Source organism: Neolamprologus brichardi, chromosome 8 (genome assembly GCF_056152115.1).
Source record: "Neolamprologus brichardi isolate AB-2024 chromosome 8, ASM5615211v1, whole genome shotgun sequence".
NCBI classification, from domain to species: Eukaryota; Metazoa; Chordata; class Actinopteri; order Cichliformes; family Cichlidae; genus Neolamprologus; species Neolamprologus brichardi.
Window position 1 is genome coordinate 13,844,927 of NC_142111.1, and position 25,673 is coordinate 13,870,599.

The following is a 25,673-nucleotide window of genomic DNA, read 5'->3' on the forward strand; positions in this document are numbered from 1 at the left end:
TTAAATGCATTCAGCAAACATGCAAATAGAGAAATATTCACCTGCATCATGTTTGTACATTATTAAACTCATAAAAACTAACTAGCTTTATAAGTAACCATCAGCCAAAAGAGCATTATTAGGCTAAAGTTGGTAAAGTCAGCATCATCACTGAGTGGGACATTGCTGTTACCAACAATGTGGCTGTGCCAAGATCTGGTGCAAAATGGTGTGTTTATGCACCAGAAAATATTCCATAAATTACATTTTTGAGATGTTGTTTGGAGAGGTGTACCACTTTAATTGATTTCACACAGCCTGACAAATTTCTTTTGGAGTTGGGGCTGTATTTGCAGACAACGAAGTTAAGACAACAAACACAGGAGATAGTGGAGTGTCCTCTTGTTCTTGATTCTGTCATTACTTGCTTGTTTATATGCACAATTGAGTTTTTTTGTCTTTCTGTGTCTTTGCCCAGCTTTTCCTGTGCTGGGTCACATATGTGCAAAAAAATGTATGGTAGAAATGCAGCTGTAAAAGCCTCAGTAATATATGTCTCAGTTCAGTTCTCCAGCAAACTGCTTCAAGGGCCATGTAGGTTGGTTAAATCCATACTGGGTGAGCAATACAGGACTTGTAGCCCACAGTTTCACCCCCAGGAGTATATATATGTATATGTGTACTGAAAAGGTCAGAACTTAAACCTTTTATACTCTCAATAAGCTAGAACCATAAATAATGCTGGGCTTCTCGTTTGGAACTATTCAAAACAAATATTCAGAAGAGTTCAAAATGCTTACACATAATACAGTTTTTCAGCATAGCTAACCAAATTCTTAAAAGATGTAGTTTTCATTGAAACAATGTCTTCTTATTTAATAACATCAGAAACTAGAGTTGAATTTTCACAGTAGACTGTATTTTGAAAATGTGAATTATGAAAAAAAAAGAAAATAATGTCTTCATTGTTTTTCTGGATGAAACAAGGTTTGTCTGAAGGGGTGTATTAAAAATACAGCTGCAGATCCTCACTTGCTCCCAGTATATTAAGACCAAAAACAAGTAAAGCTTTGGCACTGTTTGCTGTTTCTTCCTCCTTCATCTAATAAAACCTTTAATGAGCCAAAGAGGAAGTTTGTTAAATCGTTGTAGCCACTGAGTGTAGAATTGCGAGGAGAATTTCTCCCCTTCCCCTCTTTTTCTCGACGTAGTGCCAACCTTGCACCTGCAGAATTAGTATGCAGTCAGTATCATGTACACATGAATAGTTATCAGCACCCAGTGGCAATTATCAGCATGAGGCTAAGTGAACAGAAAGAAAATATTAGCTTTTCAAAGATTATTGAAAGCCCTCCACTCATCTGCTTGTATATGTGTGTGCAGTCATGTGTGTGTCCATGCACGCAATTGTGCATCTGTACGTACAGCCCCCCACCCCCATGCCATCAAAATGCCTCATAGCTCGCTTGCTAACGAATCTAATTAGAAAGTAGGGAGACACATCTGAGAGCTTAAATGCCTCTAAACATCAAAGCTTAGTTTTTAATTTTTTAAAAATTGATCAAAATGGCTGCATGTTGCTTTATCTTATACTGAAAAATTGTACTTTGAACCGACTTAAAAAATGACTAATTTATTACAGCTAAATGTGTTAGTTTTACTCAGACTATTCAAACTTGACTGAAAGTGTAAATTTGTATTTAAAATAAGTCAAAAATATTTATCTTTCCAGAATCATAAATGTAGATTGAAACAAACTCAAAAGATAATTTATTCTAAAGACCTTAAATCAGGGGTCCCCAATCCCAGTCCGCGAGGGCCAGTGTCCCTGCAGGTTTTAGGTGTGTCCTTGATCCATCACAGCTGATTTAAATGGATAAATTACCTTCTCAAGATGTCTTGAAGTTCTCCAGAGGCCTGGTAATGAGCTAATCATGTGATTTAGGTGTGTTGACCCAGGGTGAGATCTAAAACCTGCAGGGACACCGGCCCTCATGGACTGGGATTGGGGACCTCTGCTTTAAATCTTTTCTTCACTTTGGCAAAACCTGATAGTTTGAGTGAGTTCCAAGTTAATTTGTTCTTTGGACTTAGTTAATTGAAGCACTCACATTTTTTTTTACAAGGAAGTTCTTTCAACTTCTACTTTAGTCAGTGTAATAAAATACAATTTCTACTTGCACATAATGGAAAATTGGTTTCTTATTGTCTGATTCAAACATACTTAATAACACTTCATAAAAATCTATTTTATTCCTTAAAATTCACAAACAAAAGCTTTGGTTTTGCAAAAAGATGATTTTTTTTAAGGTAAAATCAAGATTTTGTCACAATGAACTTGCTGGAAATAAAGATAAATTCTCTTTTGAAGGACTGAATTTATTCAAACAAAGGCTCCCTTTTATGTACAAAAAATACAATAAAAATGACTAAATAAAGCACTGAACAGTTGCTAAAGAGAAAGGAAAAAAACCCCACTTCCCAACCCCCACCCACCCTCACCAAACCCATGAAATGAACATCTCACCTTTAAAACGTGAGATTGGTCAGCCCGTTCTCACTCCCGAGGCGTAACATTCTGACGATTTGTCACATTCCTGAGGAACGCCAAAGGTGACCCCTGCTATGCGCCAGGTTAATGGGTGAAATCCAGTAGAATGATGGTCCCGCAGTAATATAAACAGTACAACTTTGTCCCTAACCTTAACCAGCACTTTAATGACGTTAAATAGTGTTTTCCAAAGCGATTTTAAGTAAAATGAACAAACATGTAGATTGATTCCTAACGGTTCTCATGTTCCCTCCCAATCTCGTCATTTAGGGAAGCATAATAGGTTGACAATTTGTCACCTAGCGTAAAATATTTGGGAATGAGAACGTGTTGGATTGGTAATGTAACAGCCATTAACATTAACAACATTTCTAACACTATGCAAACACAGCTATTTAAATAAAATGAATATGACAGATTTTTTCTCAAATTAAAGTCTCTTCCTTTCCAGTATAGTTTAATAGAAATTCTTTATACTTCCCTGAAGTGTATCCGAATACATATAAGCTATCTATGCTCACACGTCTCTTTGGCTGATCCAGTGCTTAGAGCTTGACACTGAGACTACAGACTCAGATATTTTTTTTGGTTGTGTCTCCAGTTTTTGAACAGTTTGTCTCCAGAAAAGTTTTTGCAGTGCATTAAATGTTTACTTTTAATTTGAGGTAAAGTGAAATAAACAGTTTCAAACCCGAAATCCCGATCAATTCAATTCAACTAAATGACATGGATGTTTCACCATCTTCAGTGAACGTCTTTACAGTGATGGAGATGAGACACGGAGGTAAGCAACTCAGTCAGGCTGTTTTGTGTCAGCTTGTCAAAACGGATGCACAGGACGCTGCGTGTTCAAGAATCAAAGAGCTGTTTTGTTGAACTTCTTGCAGATGCCATAGAGTTCCGCAACGTTCGGCAAATTGATCGAATGTTACAGCATCATGACTAAAGCTTAAATCTTGCGGTCAGAAGAAGAGATTCTTTTTTCTGCTCCTCTTCGGTCCCTCTTCACATAATAGATGCAGCTGCAGAATACAGACAGTCGAGTTTTTTGATGCTTTTCTTTGTAGAGCTGACAATCTGAATGGAAATTAATCAAACTCTATTTCTGTATCTTTCATACAAGTTAAAAATTTCAGGACGGCATTTGTGGTTTTACAAGTTGCTTCATGATTCATTTTCGAATGCAATGCTCAAAATAGGTATTCTCCTTTGGACTTGAGTTCAAATATTTATACAGCTTTTTCTCTTTGACCATTTCAAACAGCTCTTCTGCACGACAAATTAAGCACTGGGGTGTGCAATAGTTAAGCCTTAGAAATCATTAGGTTTACAAACATCGTCGGTCGTGCTAAATGTTTTATTGTTTACAGGGTTGTGCAACGGTGGATGAACAATGATGAAATTGTAACTCAGATTTTACAATAAACAAAGCAAACACAGTCTAATACTATAAAGTAGTGTGCGAAAGCCTTGAGCCGCCTCACATTTCTTTCTATCTTTTGATTCCATGGAGGCAGACTTTCCTGCAAAGTTTTCTTAAGCAACAGCTCTTCAGATTTTCCTAATGTTTTTCCAATTTTTTTCTTTGGACATTTGCTGGGTTTTTTTGTTGGTTTTTTTTTTAACCTTCCTTGTGTTCAGTCCAGTCCTTGTCCCTGACCAGAGGTAAAGGTTTTTATCTGTTAACACCAAAAAACGAAAATCCTTACCTACTCCTACATAATGTTCATATTTCCCTTATCTGATTTTTACTCCCTTAAAAACATCTTAAAGTGTTTTGTAAAAAAGTTAAGCTAAAATATACATATACGGTCCCAATCAAAAGTTTAAGACCACTTGAAAAATGGGGAAAAAATCATATTTTGCATGGTTGGATCTTAACAAGGTTCCAAGTAGAGCTTCAACATGCAACAAGAAGAAATGGATGTGTAGCCTGTTTCAGTTTAAGCATTGTTTTCAATAAATTGCACGCTCATGAAAATGTTTCGTCTCACTCCCATTTCTTCTTGTTGCATGTTGAAGCTTTACTTGGAACCTTTCCAAAAAGTTGATTCTGTTCCTCTGGACAGTGTTGGTCAAGTTACTTGAAAAAAGTAACTAATTACTGGTTACTTCTCCAAAAAAAGTAATCCCGTTACTTTTCTGATTACTTGTTTTCACAAGTAATTAGTTACTTAGTTACTCTTTAAAAACATGCACAACATGAATAGGTAATAAAGCAATAGATCTTTCAGCCCAATTCTACTTTTTCTGCATAACCATCATATAAAATATAATCAAATAAAAAGTCTCTTTTTTTTATTGAACTTTTAATTGCAAAGCAGGGAAACAGCAGTCACCAGCATATACATACACAGGACAAAGATGCATCTACATGTATAGCAGGACCTGGGAGGTAAAAAGAAAAACCCAACAGCAATAGTAATAGACAATGAAAAAGGTTAACAATTGTCCCTTTGTTGCCAGGGTAAATCCCGTAAGCCCGATTTCAACCTCTGAGCAGAAGGAGTGTCCAGATGTGCGATAGAAAAGGAAAGGTTTGTCCTTAAGTGCCGTAGAGAAGGCTTCCATTGGCACAATACATATCACAGACTGTAGCCACTGGTTGACAGATGGAGCCTCATCAGAAATCCACAGTACCATAATGGGTACTGTGTAGCAGCGTAGTGTAGCAGTATGTGAAGGAGATCTTTGCTGCGAAAGCCGGCAGGTAGCTCATCATTTAGTCCTAACAAGCAGGTCCTTGGACCCAGATGCAGTCGGCAATTAAATATAATACATGGCTTATCTTTGAGTGATCTCCAAAACTGTAGAATAACAGGGCAGCTCCACAGACAATAAAAAAAGGAACCAACAGCAGACTGACATTTGTTACAGAGATTAGGCAAAGCTGGAAACATTATGTGCCTTTCTCAGGTGTAATATAAAGCCTATTTATAAGTTTAAACTGCCTCTCCCAAATAGAATTAGATGCCAAGGCTTTAAAAGGACAACAACACAACTCATCCCAAGCTTCAGCATCTATGGCGCCTACATCTGATTCCCATTAGCCCTTGATTTATCCATCCATCCAGAGTTATCCAGTCTAAGATCAGAGAGAATGTTATAAATCTTTTTAGTGATACATTTTAGTTGGGCAGTTTTTACCATGAGTGATTCTATAGGAGAAAGACCAAACCCTCCATTAAAATCCTTCAATTTAGAAGTAATATAGTGCTTTACCTGAAAGTACTTCAAAAAATCCTTATTGGTCAGATCAAACTTGCTTTTCAGTTAATTAAAAGTAAGAAGAGTTCTCATGAACAAGATCACCCACTGTATTAATCCCTTTTTGAGACCGGTCCGCAAAACCAGCCTGAAGACCAGGTAAGAAGTCAGGGTTTTCATGAATAGGAGTAAGAAGGGAGAAACAATTATAATATCCTTCCAGGCGTCTGACTTTGCGCCAAATAGAGAGCATATTCTTTATCACCATATTATCTTGTGTTAGAACTGTGGCTTTACCTGAGGTAATGCCCTTTAAAGAAGTGGACTCAGCGCTGAGGTAAATGGAATCCGGATCGTCCATAAACCATTCTGTAAGAAATTTAAACTGTGCAGCCAAGAGGTATTGTGGGAAGGAGGGAGCGGCAGGACCGCCTTTCTGAACAGGCAAACACAGAAAACTGTATCTCAATCTAGGTCTTTTCTTACGCCATATAAAGGAAATAATTGAACCATTTAATTTTGACAAAACTTTTTTGGACAGAGCAAGCGGTAACATCTGGAATAAATACAAGAAGCGAGGGAGGATATTCATCTCGACCAAATGAATATGACCTAAAAGAGACAGAGGGAGGCTGCACCACCTATCCAAATCGCGATTGATGGTCTGAATTAAAGGGGTGTAGTTCAGACTATACATTTCTTTTAGATTCGATGAAATCTTCACTCCTAAATAAGTGAAGCCGGAGGCAGACCAACGAAAAGGCTGAGAAATGTTTGGATCAACCTCATTTATAACAGAGAGGGGCATAGCCTCACTTTTAGAAAAATTGATCTTGTAGCCTGAGAAGGAGCCGTATTGGGAAATTAACGAAACTAATCTAGGAATTGAGTGAGCAGGAGAATTTAGAAAAATTAAAACGTCATCTGCATAAAGTGAAATCTTATGTTGAGAATTGTTCAAACAGAGTCCTTCAATAGCAGCATCCTTCCTAATGGCTGTGGCAAGGGGTTCCATAGCCAGGGCGAATAACAAAGGGCGGACAGCCCTGCCAACTGCCACGTTCAATACTGAAATTGCCCGACCTATGACCATTGGTAATTACTGCCAAAAGAGAGGAAGTATAAAGGATCTGGATCCATTTAACAAAGTTGTCACCTAAACCAAATTCTTGAAGTGTGAAAAGAAGAAAGAGCCTCAGGGTTAAACAAAGATAAGTGCTGAATAATGTTAAGTAGGCGCCTCACACTATGCGCGGAATACCGCCCCGTATAAAACCAGTTTGATCATTCTTAATGATCGAAGGTAGTATTGGCTCAAGATGTATAGCTAGGACCTTAGCAAGTATCTTCAAATCAAGATTTAAAACAGATATAGGCCTATAGGAAGCACATTCTTCAGGAGGTTTCCCCTTCTTCAAAATTAGAGAAATATTAGCCTCCATTAAGGAGGGGGGGGAGAGAGAGTGCCTGCCTCAAAAGAGGACAGAAGCATCTTATACAGTGGGGAAGTTAGAATCTTACTGAATTTCTTAAAAAATTCCCCCGAGAACCCGTCCGGACCCGGAGCTTTGTTATTTGGAAGCATCTGAATAACTTTCAAAATTTCGCTTTGAGTTATAGGTTTACATAAATCATCCCTTTGGATTTCAGAAACTTTAGGTAAATTTAGTCCTAAGAAGAGGTGGTGCATACCCTGTTTGTATGTCGATTTAAACTGGGAGGTATATAACTGCTTATAAAAAGTTTTAAAAGTATCATTAATAATTAAATTGTCATATTTAGATAAACCAGATGAGTCTCTAACACATGGGATATTACAACCAGCACCCTTATTATGAAGAAGATTGGCCAGATAGCGGTTAGGTTTATTACCAAGCTCATATAACCTCTGCCTCATGAAGAAAAGAGATTTCTCAGCCTTTCTTGTCAGTAGTGCCTCCAAAGCTGTTTTAACCACCTGAATTTCATTCCTTAATTATTCTGAAGGTGATTCATTACTTCTAATTTTCATCGCTCCATCTGAGCCGCTTCAGGCCTGCTGAATATGATATAATCAGACCACCGGTGTAAGCCTTCAGGGTGTCCCAAAGCAGGCCTGGAGAAACTTCATGGGTTGCATTAACCTTTAAAAAATGTTCAAGCTGATCAGTTAAATATATTTCGAATTTTGGGTCGTGAATCAAAAAATTGTTAAATCTCCAGTTATGAGACCAAGGGACAGGATTTATATCACTTAGCTGAACAAAAACCGGCTCATGATCTGATATAATAATATCACCTATTGTACATCTCAAAATGTTTCCCAGTGATCGTTTGGGGGTGAAAACGAAATCGATTCTACTACTTGTTCTATGAACACCAGAAAAAAAAGTAAATTCTTTATCGTTAGGGTGAAGAGTCTGCCAGGTATCAAACAAATTAAGTTCGTTACAAGTATCTAAAAGTGCTTTGGCCCTTGTAGACATTTGAATTTGTTTGGGAGGGGATCTGTCCTTAGTTGTAGAAAAATAACAGTTAAAATCTCCGGCTATCACAGAATTATCACAAACCCAGTCAGAAAAGGAAGAGAAAGTATGAGCAATAAAGTCGTTAGACTGTACTGGTGGAAAGTAAATATTCAGAAATGACACTGCCTGACCACCTAGGGTGCCCTTTAAGGAAACATATCTACCAGACTTATCACAAATTGTTTGGTCAACTGTCAGCGGTAGGTGTTTATGTATCAACATGGCTGCACCGCGGCTCTTACTCGTAAAGGAGGAACTAAAAACTTGACCGACCCAATCACGTTTCAGTTTTAGATGCTCCTGAGCAGACAGGTGAGTTTCTTGCAACAAGGCAACATGGACATTCTCCCTCTTAAGAAAACTCAATATTTTTTTCCGTTAAATAGGGTTATGTATACCTCCTACATTCCAGGAACAAACATTTAACACTGAATTATCACTTATACAATATTTGAAATAAACATGGAACCACGCTCAGGTGACCAAAGCATAGCTGATATGTAGGGCTCCCACTGCTCTTCAACACCAGTGGCAAATAAAATACATGTAGAAAAACAAACGTCCTGCTTTGCTAACAATTAACAAAAAACTATTTACAAGAAACAGAACCGTCAAGAAACCAGTGAGTATGGAGGTCAGACAAAGGTCTCCAACGCCCAGCAGGGGGCGCAAGCAAACTTTTCAATTTGGACATAGAAAGATGCTGGACCGGAGTACGAGCCTTTTCTTAATCAGTAACGTGCTGCCCGCCCGCAGCTAAAACAAGGATTCGGATTATGAATGGCTAAATAAAATAGTCTATATGTATAAGGTTATCTCCGCACAGACCCGAAAAGAAAAAAAAGAAAACAAACAGAAAATAAATAAATAAAAAGAAAGGAGGAGACGAGGGATTGGCGAATGCCTCACGAGCGGCCTCCAGCTTAAGCTCCACTTCGGAAATCTTGGCGCCATAACCCGCTGTAATATCTTCCTGCGTTGATATGCGTGTCTCTGCCTCCTTCATTTTAACATCCAATGCAGAGATATTAGCTGTGCATGTTTCCAGTCTTTTCAGAACCGGGTCAATCTTCTTCTGAAAGGAGGCCTCCACAGTCTTCAGCACCTCCGCCGATATCCTCTCCACCAATTTGTCGACGTCCATTTGGCCGAGAAGTGGGGACGACTGGGCCTCCACCATCACCGCTGCAGCATGATCGCTGAGCGGAGGGTGATTTTCTCCGGATTTGCCTGGTTTTGACCCGAGGTTGAGCTTCTTCTGGGTGCTTGGCATCGTATGAAGTTTAAAAGTCGAAATAAACAGAGACTTAGACATATAATTAGACATATATAAATGCCTAAACAAATGCCAAGCTGCGGGAGAGGGCGAGAAACACAGCTACTCCGCCATTGACGTCATGTCACCCCCAAAAAGTCTCTTTTTAAAACTTGTTTTACTAGTTTTAATCTTTTAAATTAAAAAATAAACTATATGCAACAGCCTTTGACTTGACGAAATATGTTTAACATTTAAACTAATTTTCTGCATATTCCAGCATATAAAATAAAATGTTTTGTGTTTATACTCACTCTTTCAAATAGATTCAAGTAAAACACAGCAAAATATAAATAAAATCAAAGATTTAGCGGCACTAAGACCTGTTGCTCTTAAATCTATTGTCACCTGTTTAGCAAGAGTGGGGCGGGTGGAGGTTTGCCCGGTGCCGCAGCAGTCTTGTCAGTGTCCGGGATCCGGGGGTTTCTCTGTGAGTTTCACATGCAGTGTGCTAGGTACTTGCACACTACTTGCACAAAACCCCTAAACTTGCTCACAAGTTTAGGGTTTTTTTCGCTGTAAAAAGACATTTTCTTCCCACACAGTGAACAGCGGACGCTAATGTTTTTGTCACTTTTTACGGAGTCAAACTCAAAGTAAGGTCAGTACTTCCACGCTTTAAACGCTGTACGGTCATACTCTCTCCCGCACTCCAATATTATACATTGTTGATCTGCTCACATCTGTTATGAATATCACACACGCTTACGTCATTGTCATGAGACACTCTCACAAACAAAACCACTGTTTAGTAACGCAGCGTGCTTACGGGAAAGTAGCAGTAATCAAATTACTTTTTTGCAACAGTAAACCTTTACCATACTCGTTACTTGGAAAAAAGTAATCAGATTACAGTAGTGCCCATCTCTGCATCTGGACGTAGAGTTTTCAGTGGGAGAAACGTTTCGTCACTCATCTAAGTGATTCTTCTTCGGTCCCAGCTGACTGCAGGTTTCCCCAACCTTATAAACAGTACAATGCACAATGACTGAAACTAGCAACACTAAATGAAAAATGGGCTGTGAGGTCAGTTCCTTGATCATTAAAATGATTGGAACCTTGTTAAGATCCAACTATGCAAAATATGATTTTTTATTTTTCAATTGGTCTTAAACTTTTGATTGGGACTGTAGTTTGCATTAAGTTTGCATTCTCCAAGTCATTCATTGTTTTCTCTTGATTTTTCTTTTTTCTTTTTTAATTAATATGTTTGTTTGTGTGTTAAGACACTTACTGTAACACGAACTTGTGAATCATTCAAGCATACGAAAGGAAATGGTGAACCTGGACTGTAGAGCACTGCTTGATTAAAAACAGAGAACTAGATGGCAATAAATGAGTTCTTGTATGATACTACCCTTACATATTCATTGCCCTCCCACAACTCATTTCCTACCCTAACTCTATTTCCCTTCCATGGCTGCTGTTCAAAGAACACAACATCAATGCAGGCATGTAATAAAATATAGAAATAGATTGAACACAGTTAACAATTAACACTCATGTTGACATGATAATGAGGCTTTGTGACCTCCATACACAGCGTTTACTTATGTGCCATTTTAATTGCTTTTATTCTTTAACAAGAACAACATGCTAATGATTTCATTAAAACGTCAGTGATCATAATAGAAAAACTTGTCAATGAAAAAAACAAAATTTGCTTTGTTTCACTAGGTGTTAAAAGTCATTTTTGGTTTTCTTTTATTGATTTCCAATGCACAGTACAGTTTGAGGGATAGAAACTGTTCGTGGTCAGGCAAGGTTTAATATTTCAGTATCCCGGTGACTCAGAATTGCTTTGACAAGCACAAAGCAAACAAAATGTACAGTATATATCTTTTCCCCATCCACCAAAGCAGAGGGCTCAAATGAAAGGGAAAAGTACCAAAAAATCAAGCAGGAAGTAGTAGTTGAACAATCACAGTCCTCTGGGCAGAAAATGGACCAGTGATGCACTTTTTAAACCTAAAATCTTCCAAAACAAAAGGGACCAAAGTGTAACACTGTGAATTACAATGGCTAAAACTCACACACCAACCACCTGTTTAATTTAGAGTCATCTACAGTACAGCACCTGTAGCTTTAGTAAAAAAGACTTTTAAGCACAGCATTAATGCTTCATCATTTGCAGCTTTTAAATGGAAACTTTTCCAGTTTCATCAGCAAATGCTTGTGTTGGTCGTGTTGCCAATATAGTCAGCCAAAAATGTGACACCTTAACAATATAATTTTTAAGATACAACCTTGTTAAAACAGTGTGTGAGTGTTGTTTGAAAATCATAGTACTCTCTGGTATAAAAATGTACATTAAAGCACATCTAATATGTTGCTCTACAAAGCTTGCTAAACCATTCATTTCAAGGTTACCTTGTTTTACTGTTGCACGCAGACACATGCTGTGCTCTTGGCACTTTTACGACTCAGACAACAAATGGAAAACAGCATCGGTGGTGTTATTTGCTGCTTGCAGTTGGGAGACAGCAAGAGAGATAGTGGTGAGTAAGAAGACTGAGACAGAAATAAGAAGGACAGACAACGATGTCGGGAGAGGATAGTGGCATTGAAGCAGTTTGGGAGATGGTGGAGTGTGAGTTTCAGATAGAAAGAAAAAGTAGGAGATGGAAAGTGAAGGGGGAAAATGTGAGGAGTGGGAGAACAGGGGAAATACAACCATAAAAGTTTGAGGAGGTTAGAAAATAAGGAGAAAACAAGTGACAATGCTGCCAGAATCCATCGTTTCAAAAACACACTGAAGTTGACAGGCAGAAAGGCAGACGCACATGCGTGCAGACAGATCAACATACAGGCGGAAAAGTCTTTAAAGTGGCAGATGAGCTGGCAGACTGAAGCAGACTGAAGTATACAAGCAAGTAAAGATTCAAACAGAGAAACGATGCAATGCAGATGGACAATGAGAAATCCAATCTAATTGATAGGCAGGCAGACAGCCAATCGAAATACTAGCTTTAAAGATCAGTCAGTACTCAGTCAGGTAGACATCTGTACCCACATATTGTTGATATGAAGACATATGGTTTTCATGTGTAATCTTTCAGATTTTATGCTTAATGTATTGCAGCAAATTCATAGTTTCAGCTCATAAAAACATCAGTGTTATTAAAAAACAAACAAACAACACATACCAAATCCTAAATTTGCTTAGTTTACCTAAGGGCTAAAATGAGCCTGAAGTATCCGAAGTATTACAAGGCAAGGCTAATATGAATATTTCAAGTTTTTAAAATGGAGATTGTGGCATGACTTTGTGAATTCTGCAGTTTCCTGTGACCTTAAACCAACCAGAGGTTCACATGAAACTCATAAAAAGGATGGCAGTCACAGTCAGAATAGGTTTGAATAGGCTGATGTCATTCTAAAGGGTCCAGGTTATTTCACTTCTCTCCCTTGTGCAGACAATTTCTCTTGCCTTTGACACCCAGATTACCAGACCAACAGATCAAAGGAAAACGTTAAATTGGGTTCACTGTAAAAAACCCAATTTTGGACAGTTTCTTTAAACAGAAAATCTGTTGCTGACAATGTTAGACTGCATGTCTGCCATTCCCTGAAAGGGCGGCCTCTTTCAAGTTCCACGTTGCATTTTGAAAATATCTTGATATTTGTGGTTACTGAAATGTAGTTCTGGGCCAGTGTTAACATCAGCACAAGGAGGAAAAGAAACATTTTGAGACTGCGTCAAGTATTACCCAAACCACTATTATCCAAATCCTTCTACAACATTTGTTGGTTTCTCCTTTTGAAGTGCACAGTGTATCGGACATTTGCTGCTCTATACTGACTATGTGCTACCAATGCATTCAACACTCACGCGACACTTTATAAAGATATATACCTTGCAGATGCCAGGTTGGACTCCCCTTTGCCTTCATAAGTACTTTAGTTCTTCATATCACACACTTAACACATTTCTTATAGATTTTGGTCCATATTGACATGATAGCATCGCACAATTGTTGCAGATCCAGATAGCAAATCTCCCATTCCACCGCATCCCAAAGGTTGCTCTTTTGGATTGAGATCTGGTGACTGTGCAGGCCATTTGAATGCAGTAAACTCACTCACCTAAATTGGACAACACAAGATTGGAAAAAATGCTGCCTGGTCTCATGAGGCTCAATTTCTGCTGCAACATTCAGATGGTAGGGTCAGGATCTGGTGTAAACAACATGAAAGCATGGATCTATTCTCCCTTGTATCAACAGTACATCAATATTTTTTTGGTGCACTTTGGGCCCCTTAGTACCAAGTGCCACAGTCTATGCCACAGTGTTGCTGCTGACCATATCTGTCCTTTTATGACCACAGTATACCCATCTTCTGTTGGCTGCTCCCAGCAGGATAACGTGCCATGTCACAAAGCTCTTGTTGTGCTGTTGAACCAATATATAAATAATAGAATACTGTAAGAGTGAAATCTATGTGCATTTGTTGGCTATGTTTCAGTTATAAATGTGCAGAGAAAGGCAGTCTCCCATGGAGTGACTGACAAAGGTAATCAAATTATCATATAATATTAAAAAACATACAGAAAAACTCTAATTAGGCCAAAAATGAAATTATACAATTAGTTTCACTTCAGTATTTCTGTAAACTTGTGTTAAAGTGGTGATTCAAATTTATCTCCTTCTGCCATTTAGCAGCTGATGTCACATACAGCAGCGGTCCCCAACCCCCGGGCCTCGGACCGGTACCGGTCCGTGAGTCGTTTGGTACCGGGCTGCGAGAGTTGAGGCTCAGTTGTGAAATGTATGGTTTTCAGGGTTTTTATCGGTTTTCAGCGTTATTTTGTTATCGTTTTTATCGTTAACTCGGTTTTCCTGAGTCTTTTCACGTGTGTTATGAATAAATCTTCTTTTTTTCGGTACCGGTACTAATTTTATTTTGTTGTATTTATCCGCGACACCTTAAAGGCCGGTCCGTGAAAATAATGTCGGGCATAAACCGGTCCGTGGCGCAAAAAAGGTTGGGAACCGCTGACATACAGTATTACTCTGGAAATCACTATCACAGAAAAGATGGGCAAAAGATTTGAGAAGACAGCTCACGAACAAGAAGGAGATAGCTTTTAAATTAGTAATTTCATCAGCCAGGATCGAATCCGTTGGAAAATGCATGCGTGTTTGGTCAAGTAAAGATATTCTCTCAATTCTCAAGGCTTAAGGCTTGAACAAAGTTTGAGAAACATACCTCTATACGCAGTTCTTTTTGACTCATTGCAGTATAACGCCACACTAGTCTATTTCTCCTTTTTCTTAATTAGCTCTCATAGCTCTTTTAAGTATGTCTTTTTCAACATTATTGTTCGATATTTCAGTAATTTTATTTTTCATTTTATAAACCTACACACCAGCTGTGTCTTCATGCCTGATTCTCATAGCCTGATAGTTCACTTTCACTAATATGTTCAAATTCAGACAAACATTTACTCAGATTTATAGATGATTTGATTAAATTATTGTGGTTTAAGGTCAGAGGCTAAGGTCATAGTAATATCATCTCCTCCCCATGAGATATCTGAGGATTGTGGGACTTTTATTACACTCAGCACAAAAGTTCACTTATCCCAAGAGCTAACTAATGGCATTGTAGAGGTCGAGGTCAATATGTGATAAAGAAATTAAAGTGACACATTGCTTAACTAATAATCTTCAAATTGTAAAATCACAGACATAGACATAAAAACGCATTTTGTTTTAAACTCACTGGATTATCCTTTGTTTAATTTAATTTCTATTAGAATCAGAAGTGCAGTACGTTGAAAAAAAAAACATACTGTGACATTTAAAATATATAACCAGTGCTCCTTTTTAAGTGTGCTATGCCAAAAAAAGATGAGAGGTTTTTTGCTATTAAACTACGTAATTGCATTTCTGAGGCTCGTCTGGCATTTTTAAGAGACCGAGGGGGAAATGTATAAATTATTTTTTTTAGTCGATGGTGTTCTACAGTAACCTGTGTCTTTCCAGTAACGTTTGCTTGTTTCTTATTTTTGTTTTATTTACTTGATTAGTGTAATAAAAGACCATTGTTAAATTTGTTGTCCACAAATTAAAGAAGACTATCTGCTTTTGCATATTTCAGTTTAAAGGATAACACTAGATCAGAATAATAGGTATACGAGAGCACTTCTGAAAACGTGCATGGTACGATGTTAAAGTGGGATACGCATAAGTTCTGCTGACTTGTCCTGCTGCGTTATCTGTGGATTTAGCAAACTACATTCGTTAGAAATAAGCCCTATTACTTGGTAGTCTGGACAATTATTTAAATAAGTAAGTAAGCAAGTAAAATGTTATTGTTATTTATATAGCACGATTTGAGACAATGATCACAAAGTACTTCACAACAAAATAAGACAGCAAAAAATAAATTAAAAAAAATTAAATGCAAGTTAACTAAATGTAAGTCTAAAAAAATGGGGTTTTAGTTGTTTCTTAAAAAGTGACCACTTAGTCCACAGATCTCAAATTTAGAGGGAGAGAGTTCTAGAATAGTTATTAACAGTTTTATCTTCTTGTGAAATAGACTCAGAGACATGTATCTTCAGTGAGCAAATATACTATGTGCCTAAATTGCACAGAAACAATTCATATTTGTGTTGTCTGAAGAATGCCTTTGAAAAACATTGCATACTGAAGCATTTCTATTGCAACTTTATGGACATCTGCGTGCATGAACGCATGACAGGGATGCAAAGGAAAAACGAATGAGTGCAGGGGGGTGTCCATCACGTTCTCTACGATGTCAGCTGGAAGGACGTCACATTGGAGCACATTCAAATTTTATTTGCTTGAGAGTATTTTGTATAAAAATCAGATTGAATTACCTATTTGATCATTACACAAGTTACTGCAATGCCATCCTGGATCATTCCAGCCCACTTCAATACCTGCTTGTTTGAACTTTATCTTTTAATTCTGTATTGAAAGCAAGCCTCCATATCTTATATTATACGCTACAACGGCTAATATGAACATGTCTTTTTTTAAGTTAAGTTTAAGCAAAATCATTAACACCTGGTTTGATGCACAGAGTTGTTAGAAAAAACATTATAGGAACGCCGGATCTGTTGGAAACCTGTTGTACTCGTTGCCTCTGGCTGAGCTGCCAAGAAAACAAATGCAGTAAAATTATCTTTTGAACAACACTATGTAAATGCAATCCTGTGTATGCTCATGTACATGCCCTCAAATATTTATAGTTTGACCCAAGACATACTTTTTCATGTTCAGTTTTAAAAAAAATATATCAGGATGTCAATACGTGTCTATTATGCGATGCAGTAACAATGAATTTAAAAGTAGTATAAGCCAAGGTTTTTGTAATTCATTAGATTCAGTGGCTTAAAATACAATTTTACTGCAAGAATAGGATGCTTAGATTGTGAACTTGCATGCTTATAGAAGTGAGGTTAGATGAAGTTTCTCCTCCCAGACAATCTGCACACAGGCATGGACATATATTTTTGTTATCCCCCTTCTTGGTTTTCTTTCACTCTCTCATTCTTTTTCATCCTTTGTTGCTTTTATTGCATGTTTATATGAATCAATATAACCATCCATCTGATGCCATTTCACATGTTTTATGTATTGGTACTTGAATGTTGCGTCGCTCAAGTTCAGACTGCTTGGGATGTATTAAGCCGTTTGACTTTGAGTTGACAATTGTGTCAAAACTGTAAAGTAAAAGGTGAGAAGAGGCCTGTAAAAAGGGGAAAATATGCCAAGACACTTGCTGACGGAATACAAAAAAGAGAAAATCAGTTTTAGAGTCGGAAAGACTGTTGCAAAAACCAGGGAGGGTGATTGACAGGAAGGAGTGACGAAAAGGGAGAGGCTCCATGTGGACTAGTACAGCAGAATGGAGATAGGTAGAAGAGAGAGATTTGGGATTAGAGACAGGAGAATGCCAGGGGGTACAGAAAATGAATTTTGATTATTCCGACAGTGCGGAGCAGAAATGAGAAACAGAGAAAAAATAGATTAGTTACATGCCCCGGCAACTGTAATAAAATCACCAATATTGGCTCACCATCACAATATTTTAACTGCAGCGTGCTGCTCTAATGTCACATTCTAAACAGACCAAAAGCAACAGTTTCAAAATCTAATTTTCACGTATCTGATTTTGTAACTTCTTCCCACTTCTTCATCAGAAAGCTGCGCTTTCAACCATCATGTCACAACAAGCTCTTATTACAGCAAGGGTATGTTAACTAAAAACTTAAAACTTCCAGCTACAGCTAGAGAACTCTAGCCAACCTTTAAAGGTTATTGCCTCACTCTACAGTCTCCTAATGAAAATCCTGCAGCTAATTAGAAACCTGAAAAAGCAGGATGATAAACTGAGAGATTTGGAACCAGCAGGAGTGAACAGCAAGTTGTCATTTTTATCCACCCTTACAGCACTGCAGCAGTCCGGGCTGATGCTTACCAGAAAGCAAACTGGGCTCATCTTATTGGAAATCTGACTGTCTGTGCTGGATGTGAATGGACCCATGTAGATGGCAAGAGAGCCGTAGAGGGTGTAAAGAGAATCAACCTTTATTTGAAATGTACAAATGCATCAAAATAAATGGGATCATTTACCAAAGAAAGTTCATAGAAATTGCTAGCATAGGACCTGTGATATTGTATCCACCTTACTTGATAAAGTAGCTGACAACCATGTCCATTAGCTGGCAGACTCTCAGCCACAACCATGACACTGTGTTTCTTGATCCACTTACTTTGTCTAGCCTTACAATGTGGCCATTTGGATGGTGGTTTAATGATTTAGCCTTTGGATGTGATTGCTTGACAAGTTGTATAGGCTGGTGCTTTAATAGCCAAAACATTCTGCAGAATCAATTCCCACCCGCTCACCACCAATTTTCACTTTCACAAACTTGTGTTGTTCCATTCGGATATTCAGTTTTAAGGGGGTTACAGTGTCTGGCTAGTTGCCTGAACAATCAGATGGATTTTCCTGCATGTTTGTAGCATCAGATCAAACATGACTTTCATCTGAGATTTAAAAACAACAACAACAAAAAATCTTTTGTGCAGTGATGTTGCCAAAGCAAAACGGAGCCAGAGAAATGCCCGGTACTGGACACAGCAGAAAAGGACCGGACCAGAATTGCTGTAGAGAAATAGAGAAATGAAAGGGAGCAGTGTGGGGAGGGATGGAAGAATAATGACAAGATGGGCCAAATGATGCATCATAAAGAAACAGGAGCTGAAATAGACAAGATAATAACTGGGGGAAAAAACAATAAGTGGGACAAATGGATGACTGTGGCTTTGAGAAAAAGACCTACAGGGAGGGAGGGTATCGTCGCCAGCATCTATCACTTTCCTCATTATCCTGTCTGTCCTTTCACACTGTTAAAACTCTGTTAAGACTATGTCCTGCAAACTGTATTTATTCAGAACGTGTACTTTGGGTAGGTATGTGTGCTTTTTTTAGAGCTAGTTTTAAAGTTAAAGGTTTTTTTTTTTGAAATTCTGATGACATTGCACATGTAGTAAGCTTTTAGGGAATGAATGACAGTCAATACAGTATATCCGCAAATATAGTTTAGGTGTGTGTGTGTGTGTGTTTCTGTTGTTATCAGTATCAGTCCAGCTTGCAGTAGTCAGAACAGCAATGATTAGAGAGTGCAGGAGGGGGTGTGACATAGGCTTGGTAATGAGCTTTGTGCATGTGCAGTTTTATGTGTATGTGCGTATGTAAAGGTGCGCATATTACAGAGCATGATGTTTCGGGCATGGGTGCGTGTGTGTGTGCGTGTGCACGTGCGTGCATGTGTGTGGGCATTCTTCCTTCATCCCTGTCAAGTAGCCACTGTGGAGATGGAGGGTTGGAAGAAAGGATAACAAATAGCTGGTAGTTGCTGAGGTCTGCTGGGATGGTGGTTGGAAGCAGCAGCCTGAGGGAAAGATAGAGAGGCCGAAGGAGAGACGTGGAGGGAAAAATGCAGAATGAGGAATCTAGACGGCATGAATGGAGTGAGTCTAAGTGAGGAATTGAGATTTTAGTGGGGATGAACTATACAAATGGGAAAGATAGAGACATGAGAAAGGGAGGAGGAGGAATAGTGCTGGAAAAGTAATAAAAATGTTTATTTTCATGTCATAACTAAATAATTAGCTTGTTATCACAAGAAAATGAGCGTTACACCAAGATAACACAGTAAATGAATGCAAAGCAATTACAAAATTAAATTTAAAATGATTAAAATCAGAGGCGTTCTTGGCTTTAATAGTACAACAAAAGGAAGGAAATCATTTATTCCAAGCCTTTTGATAAGTTGTTGCACTACAAAAAAACACTTCATGTTTATTCTTTATTGTTGGCGAGCTGTATTCCTGGTGCTCTTTTTTTCTTCTTCTTAGTAACAGTGTGCTTGAAGAAACTCAGCCATTTTCTCAATAAATGCATCTTTACCACAAAGATATTTGGCTGAATATTACTGCATTTTTTTTATTATTATTTTTAATACAATGCAAAGAATATTATATTGTATTATAGCTGCTTCTCTTTCCTGGCAACCCTTTACTTATGGTACATTGTTTAAAGGAGGAAGAAAATAACCCCAGTATCAGCTATGATGCTACAGATCTTTTTTAACAGGGGTGCAATGATTAGCACTGTTATTTTACAGCAAGAAAGTCTTGGGTTCAAATCCACCCTCCTGCTGGGACCTTTCCGTGTGGAGCTCGCACCTTTTTATCCCCACAGTCCAAAAGACTGCATGCGCTGGTTTGGTAAACTGGCTATTCTAAATTGGCCGTGAATGTGAAATGTTGTCTGTCTCTCTGTGATAAACCTGGTAATTGTCTGGGGTGTAGCCTGCCTTTTGCCCTATGACAGCTGGGATAGGCTCCAGCACCCCTGAGACCCTGAACTGGATAAGAGAAAGGAAGGGAGCATGGATATTCTATGCTTGTAGAAGTGGTGAAATCTGCTCTTTGGATATGATTGCAGAAGCAAGTGACAAAAATGCAACATCCAGTTTTCCTGAGTGTGCCCAGGTCCTTTTGTTAGCTTTGTCTCTTTGTGCTGTTTTCCTGTCAACACTTTAATTACTGTACACTGTGTAATAAAGGAAGAAAATAGCCTCAATATCAGTACTGCAGACACAATAGATCTTTTTCACAGGAGATCTTTTGACTTGTTTACATTCACATAGACTGAAATGAATGATGGCTTTCAGGGTTTTGGTACAAATGCATGATGGGTCGCTGTCACACTGTCATACCTTGCAATGAAATAGTAGAATGAATAGAAAAGAGATATTGCTAGTAGCTTGTGTTTTTATTTTCCTTTTCCTAGCAGTAACAGGTCCCTATTTGAGTCTGTATTCATTTGATTAGCTTCAGGTTTACTATACCATTACCTACAAGAGTGTTTGGATAGAACAGGTGGTTAGAGAAGCAATTGACTGGACTGGAAGTTAAAATTCATACAAACACATTCAGCACACACTCTCTCACACTCTCCAGCAGTCCCATTTATCACGTAGTGATGGCTTGATAGCTTAGCCAGTTGGTAGCCCATGTTATAATGTTTAGCCAGCTGTGACGGTTGGCCTAATGACTGGACTGGGTTTATTTAATGGAGCGAAGCCTGCTGGAAATTTGAGATTTGCCAGATTCTTAGAAAATCTGTCAGGGTTGTAAGTAGGGAAAACTGCACCACACGCAATAAGGTGGACAAAAACAAGACCACGCATGGGTTCCCTTTGAAAAGCTATTGATGGTTTAATTTCAGCGCTTGGCTCAGGCCACTAATGGGAACTGTCAGACAAGTTGTTCCAAATGTGCTGTATCAGAGCAAGTTTCATCCAAACATCATGTAAGCCTTCGTCAAATGACCAAAGCCCATACTAATACCCATACTACTAATTTGTTATTTAGTCCATAGGTATATCAGCAGAAAATAACTACAGACTGATTTCTTTTAATAATCACATATTTTTAATGTGTTAGGCACAAATATGAGGGATGTGCAGGCTCCAGCTTCTGAAATGGAGGATTTTCTCTGTTTTAAATGATAGGAATTAACTGTGTTGTTATCAGTTACGAGTTAATTGGTTAAACAGGAATTAAACACTTTATTTAAATTCAGCAGAAGTTTGAAGATGATTAGCCAATGGGTCAATTAGCTTGTCCACAAATCATAAGAATCAACACTCCTCCTGCAGCGTTTTTAGTAAATATTATTATTATTATTATTTTACGGCCAATAACCTGTGAACCGTGATGGATCAGATGAGCTGCTATGCCATTGATGCTCTGGGGTTTTTTCTGTCGCATTTGGCTCTTTGACTGTATTTTTGGATCTGCAACTGAATGTTAAGCCAATGAGAGAAGCAACAACATCCCACATTAGAGAATGAACTGACAAAAAACATGGCACTGATTAGATCAGGCATGGCATGAAAAGGAGGCGAGGTGGGTTGCAAAGCAGCTTCGCATTTGCAAGGCTAAAGCGACTTACACGGAGCAGCCTGTTGATTTGCTAATAGGATTTATAAAAGGGTAACAGCTGATCCATCAGCTGTTCTGCTGGTTGCTGATTCAGCTGTATTTTGTAGGATGCCTGAACAAATGCCATTCAGTTAGTTTGCATATTTTATTATTTGTTCTCAGTTGAACATCGGACTTTACAATCAACACATAGATGCTTAAAGAACGTCCTTACTGACTTTATTTTTTGTGTGCAACTCATGTTATCAGTGAGAGCAGAGGCTGTTTTGACTGCTGTGTTTTGTCACACTGTCATTGGCATCCTATAACTGACATATGGCTGGAGAACAGCAATGCACTGATCTATGGTGTCTGACATTACTGTACTGAGGAATATAAACAGGAGTGTTGTCAAAGATTAAGTGAATTTGTTTATTAAATGCATTAAAAAGCTGTTGTTCAGCAGCCGAGTCTTGCTTTATCTCTAAGTGCAGTTTCGAAGAGCAACTTCTTCCGCATTTGTTATACAATCCAGCTTTTTAAAAATGTAAACACTACTTATAGACTTTGTCTCTGGGGTTTGAAGGATCATATAACTGTAAGCATGAAGGAAGGAAAAAAAGAATATCTTGGAAGTATTTTACAGATTCAACTCTCATGCCTACTGAACTTGCCAAAATGTGATTACCCTTTGAGAAAAGGTTGGCCCACAGTGTACACATACATATTTCATTTTCTCATCAGTTTGTATTGATTGACTGATCCATTGCCAGGTTTCTGCCAGTCAGCGAGGAGGCTGCTGTTGGAACCCCAGTGGGAGTCATCTTAGCATCTGCTGTCAATCAAACGATCGTGTACTCCATCATGGAAGGCAACGAGGGTGGTGAGTAAACTTAGAGCTAGTTATACAGAGTTTTCCTGTGTTCGGTTGTGGAGCTCAAAATCTATCACTGTATGCTCAGGAGACATTATATGACTTCCACTTCATTCTATAAAACGCTACTCACTAGCTGTCGGCATCCCGCTCACTAACTGAACATTATGGAACTATATGCCACCCTTCTATCTTTCTTCATTGTTCTGTCTTGTTCTACCCAGGTGTGTTTGCTTTAAATGAAACAACAGGAGTCATTTACACTGCCAAGCCCCTGGACTATGAGACCAATGCCAGCTATGTTTTGAAGGTAGAGGCGGACTCCATGAGAGTGGTGTCTTCAAACCTGCGAGCTCCCTCAAAAAGTAAGTGCCTGGTGACAGGACACCTCATGACCTTTTTTAATATACTGGTGCACTATATGGAAAAAAGCACCGGGCCACCTACATGAGCTGGTCGGCTATGAAATGCCATCCAATGAAGCTCCTGGTGCACAGTTTTCTGCTGATGTTAACGCTAGAGGAGTTTTGGACATCTGCTGGTTCTCAGTGAGCAGAGCACTGGTAACTTCTGCATAGCTCAGCAAACGTCATGAATGAGTTGTTGTGGTTCCTTAATGCTTCCACCTTACAATAACATCACTCAAAGATTACCGTGGAATGTCTAGGAGGGAAGATTTGACATCTGACATCACACATACTTTGTCCTGAGCTCTGACAGGTTAAACATTATTTTGATCGATTCAACATTTGCATTATCATATGCATCTTCATGAGGGAAATGTCACAACACGTTCAGAGCTGTAGTGCATGTGTTAAAACAGATTACACCTCTCTACTTTCACCTTGCACACGCTCTACAAAGCTCTACTTTTTATTATACTCTACTTTGGCGGTTAGTGTTGCCTTTAAAGCAACTTTTTCTTCTCGCTTAGATTTCTATCAAAGCTGCAGGTTTTGCCAGTTTGTTGCCCTCACTGTTGATGTTGATTTAAAAAAAAAGCTAGATGTGTGTCTCATTGCCTCTCACTGGAGGTCTCGGCACATGTGCAATTATATAACTGCCCAGAATTTATTTCTCAAATGTCAAAGAGTGTTTGCTATGATCAAAGTGGGAAAATAAGCTGGCAAGCGGGCTGGAAGATTGAAGATCATATCTGTAAAGCTGCAACTTTTTCCAGTCTGTCCCAGGCATTGGTACTCAGTGATCTGTGCAGGTCAGTTCAGTGGTAAACCAGCTGTAATCTAAGTTTTCAAGTCTTTCTTTTTACTTTTTTTGTTGCCAAAATTGCATGTGAGATCAAGTGTTGACTAAAACCAAAATTGTGGCTTTCCTTCCCCTCTTTAATTGTTTCTGCCTCTTGTTTCTGCAATTTTCATCTGCCTGCTGGTGTTTTTGCTTTGAAAACATATCTGCATTCTTCTTAATTGATGTTCAGCTACCAAGGTCTCTCTTCCTTAATTATAGTGTTTACCACATGCTGTTCTTGTTTCATTTAAACGATTTGAATTGAAGAATTCTGCTGGGATTAAAGCTACACGTCATTGTAGTCATTAGCAGAACTCCTTCAGTTCTTCTTGGTGCGCATTTTAATCAGGAAACAAATCAATAGGATTTCAACAATATGTTAATTCTGCTTTTTAATTCAAGTGAAGATATGGCTTGAAACTATATGTTTTGCTCTTGTGTTTTAAGGATGCCTGTTAAAGATAAGCTGAATATTGTTTGCTTTATCCTGTCAGCAGTGCAAGTTTATTAAGGGAATTTTTTTCTTCTTTCGTCTGCATTGAAGTAAACAAAAGTTCACAATCCTGGGTTTGTGCTGTCTTTCTGACATGATTCACCTTTTAACCGTCGGGTTGATTTATTGTGATGCAGTTTTCCGTGGGTGTGATTCTGAATTTCTTGTTCATGGCCAGATAAAGACTGAATGTGAGTCATTCTGAGGTACAATTAACAAATACAAAACACAGTAGCTTATACTGAATATTTAAAGGATGTGTAAGACATTTAAAGCAGCCTTTTCTATGCATGTGTTTTCAGTACTAAAACGTGAATTATTGATGCAAAATCTGGTTTAATCTTGGCAAAGACATTGCTTGTGAAGACAGTTGCCTTGGAAAGGCCAAGACGTCTCTGATGCTGTCAGTTATCATTAAGGGTTGAGATTTCTTGACGCATGTGTCTCAAAAATCAGATCAGATCCTTCAGGTCAATGTTATTGCTCCATTACTTGCATACTCCACATTGAGAAGTGTCTTAAATATCTCACAACATACTTTCAGATGATGAACTTGAAGTCCTTTAGTCATTGTTCACTTAACTAACCCATGTTTTGAAATCCTTTGAATGCCCTGAAAATGCAGTTTGTTTTCCAGCTTCTCAATGCAATACATAGAACATTCATTGAACAGTCTAGGTTATTTCTTTTGACAGATATTCACATACCACAGCACACCAATGACTTTTTAGGGACATTTGAATCAAAATGGAAGCAGATGTTTGGGATGGTTTGCAATACCAAAGCTTTTTAATGAAATCCAATGAGAGCCCACCATCAGAGTACTGATGAAAGAGATGAGGAGATTTTTTAAATCAGATTTTTCATTCAAAGCTTCTAATTGTAGCCGAATTAATCATAGCTGTTGATGAAGGGAAATGCTTGTGATTAGTTACTTTAACTCTGAGGTTTTCTTTTGTTTTTGGTGTTTTTGGGGGGGGTTGGTTGGTTGGTTGGGAGAGGTTTTTTTTCACCTTTGCT

At 38.3% G+C, this 25,673-nt stretch overlaps 1 protein-coding gene across 1 annotated transcript in view; it reads left to right on the forward strand.

Moving 5' to 3' along the window:
- The window catches only part of LOC102780475 (protocadherin-15-like), a 213,590-nt gene that overhangs the window by 140,890 nt on the left and 47,027 nt on the right, over positions 1–25,673 (forward strand). The window contains exons 27-28 of the mRNA XM_087844645.1: positions 22,812–22,921; positions 23,137–23,277. Coding sequence (XP_087700771.1) covers positions 22,812–22,921; positions 23,137–23,277 — 251 coding nt within the window. The remainder of the gene's footprint in view (positions 1–22,811; positions 22,922–23,136; positions 23,278–25,673) is intronic.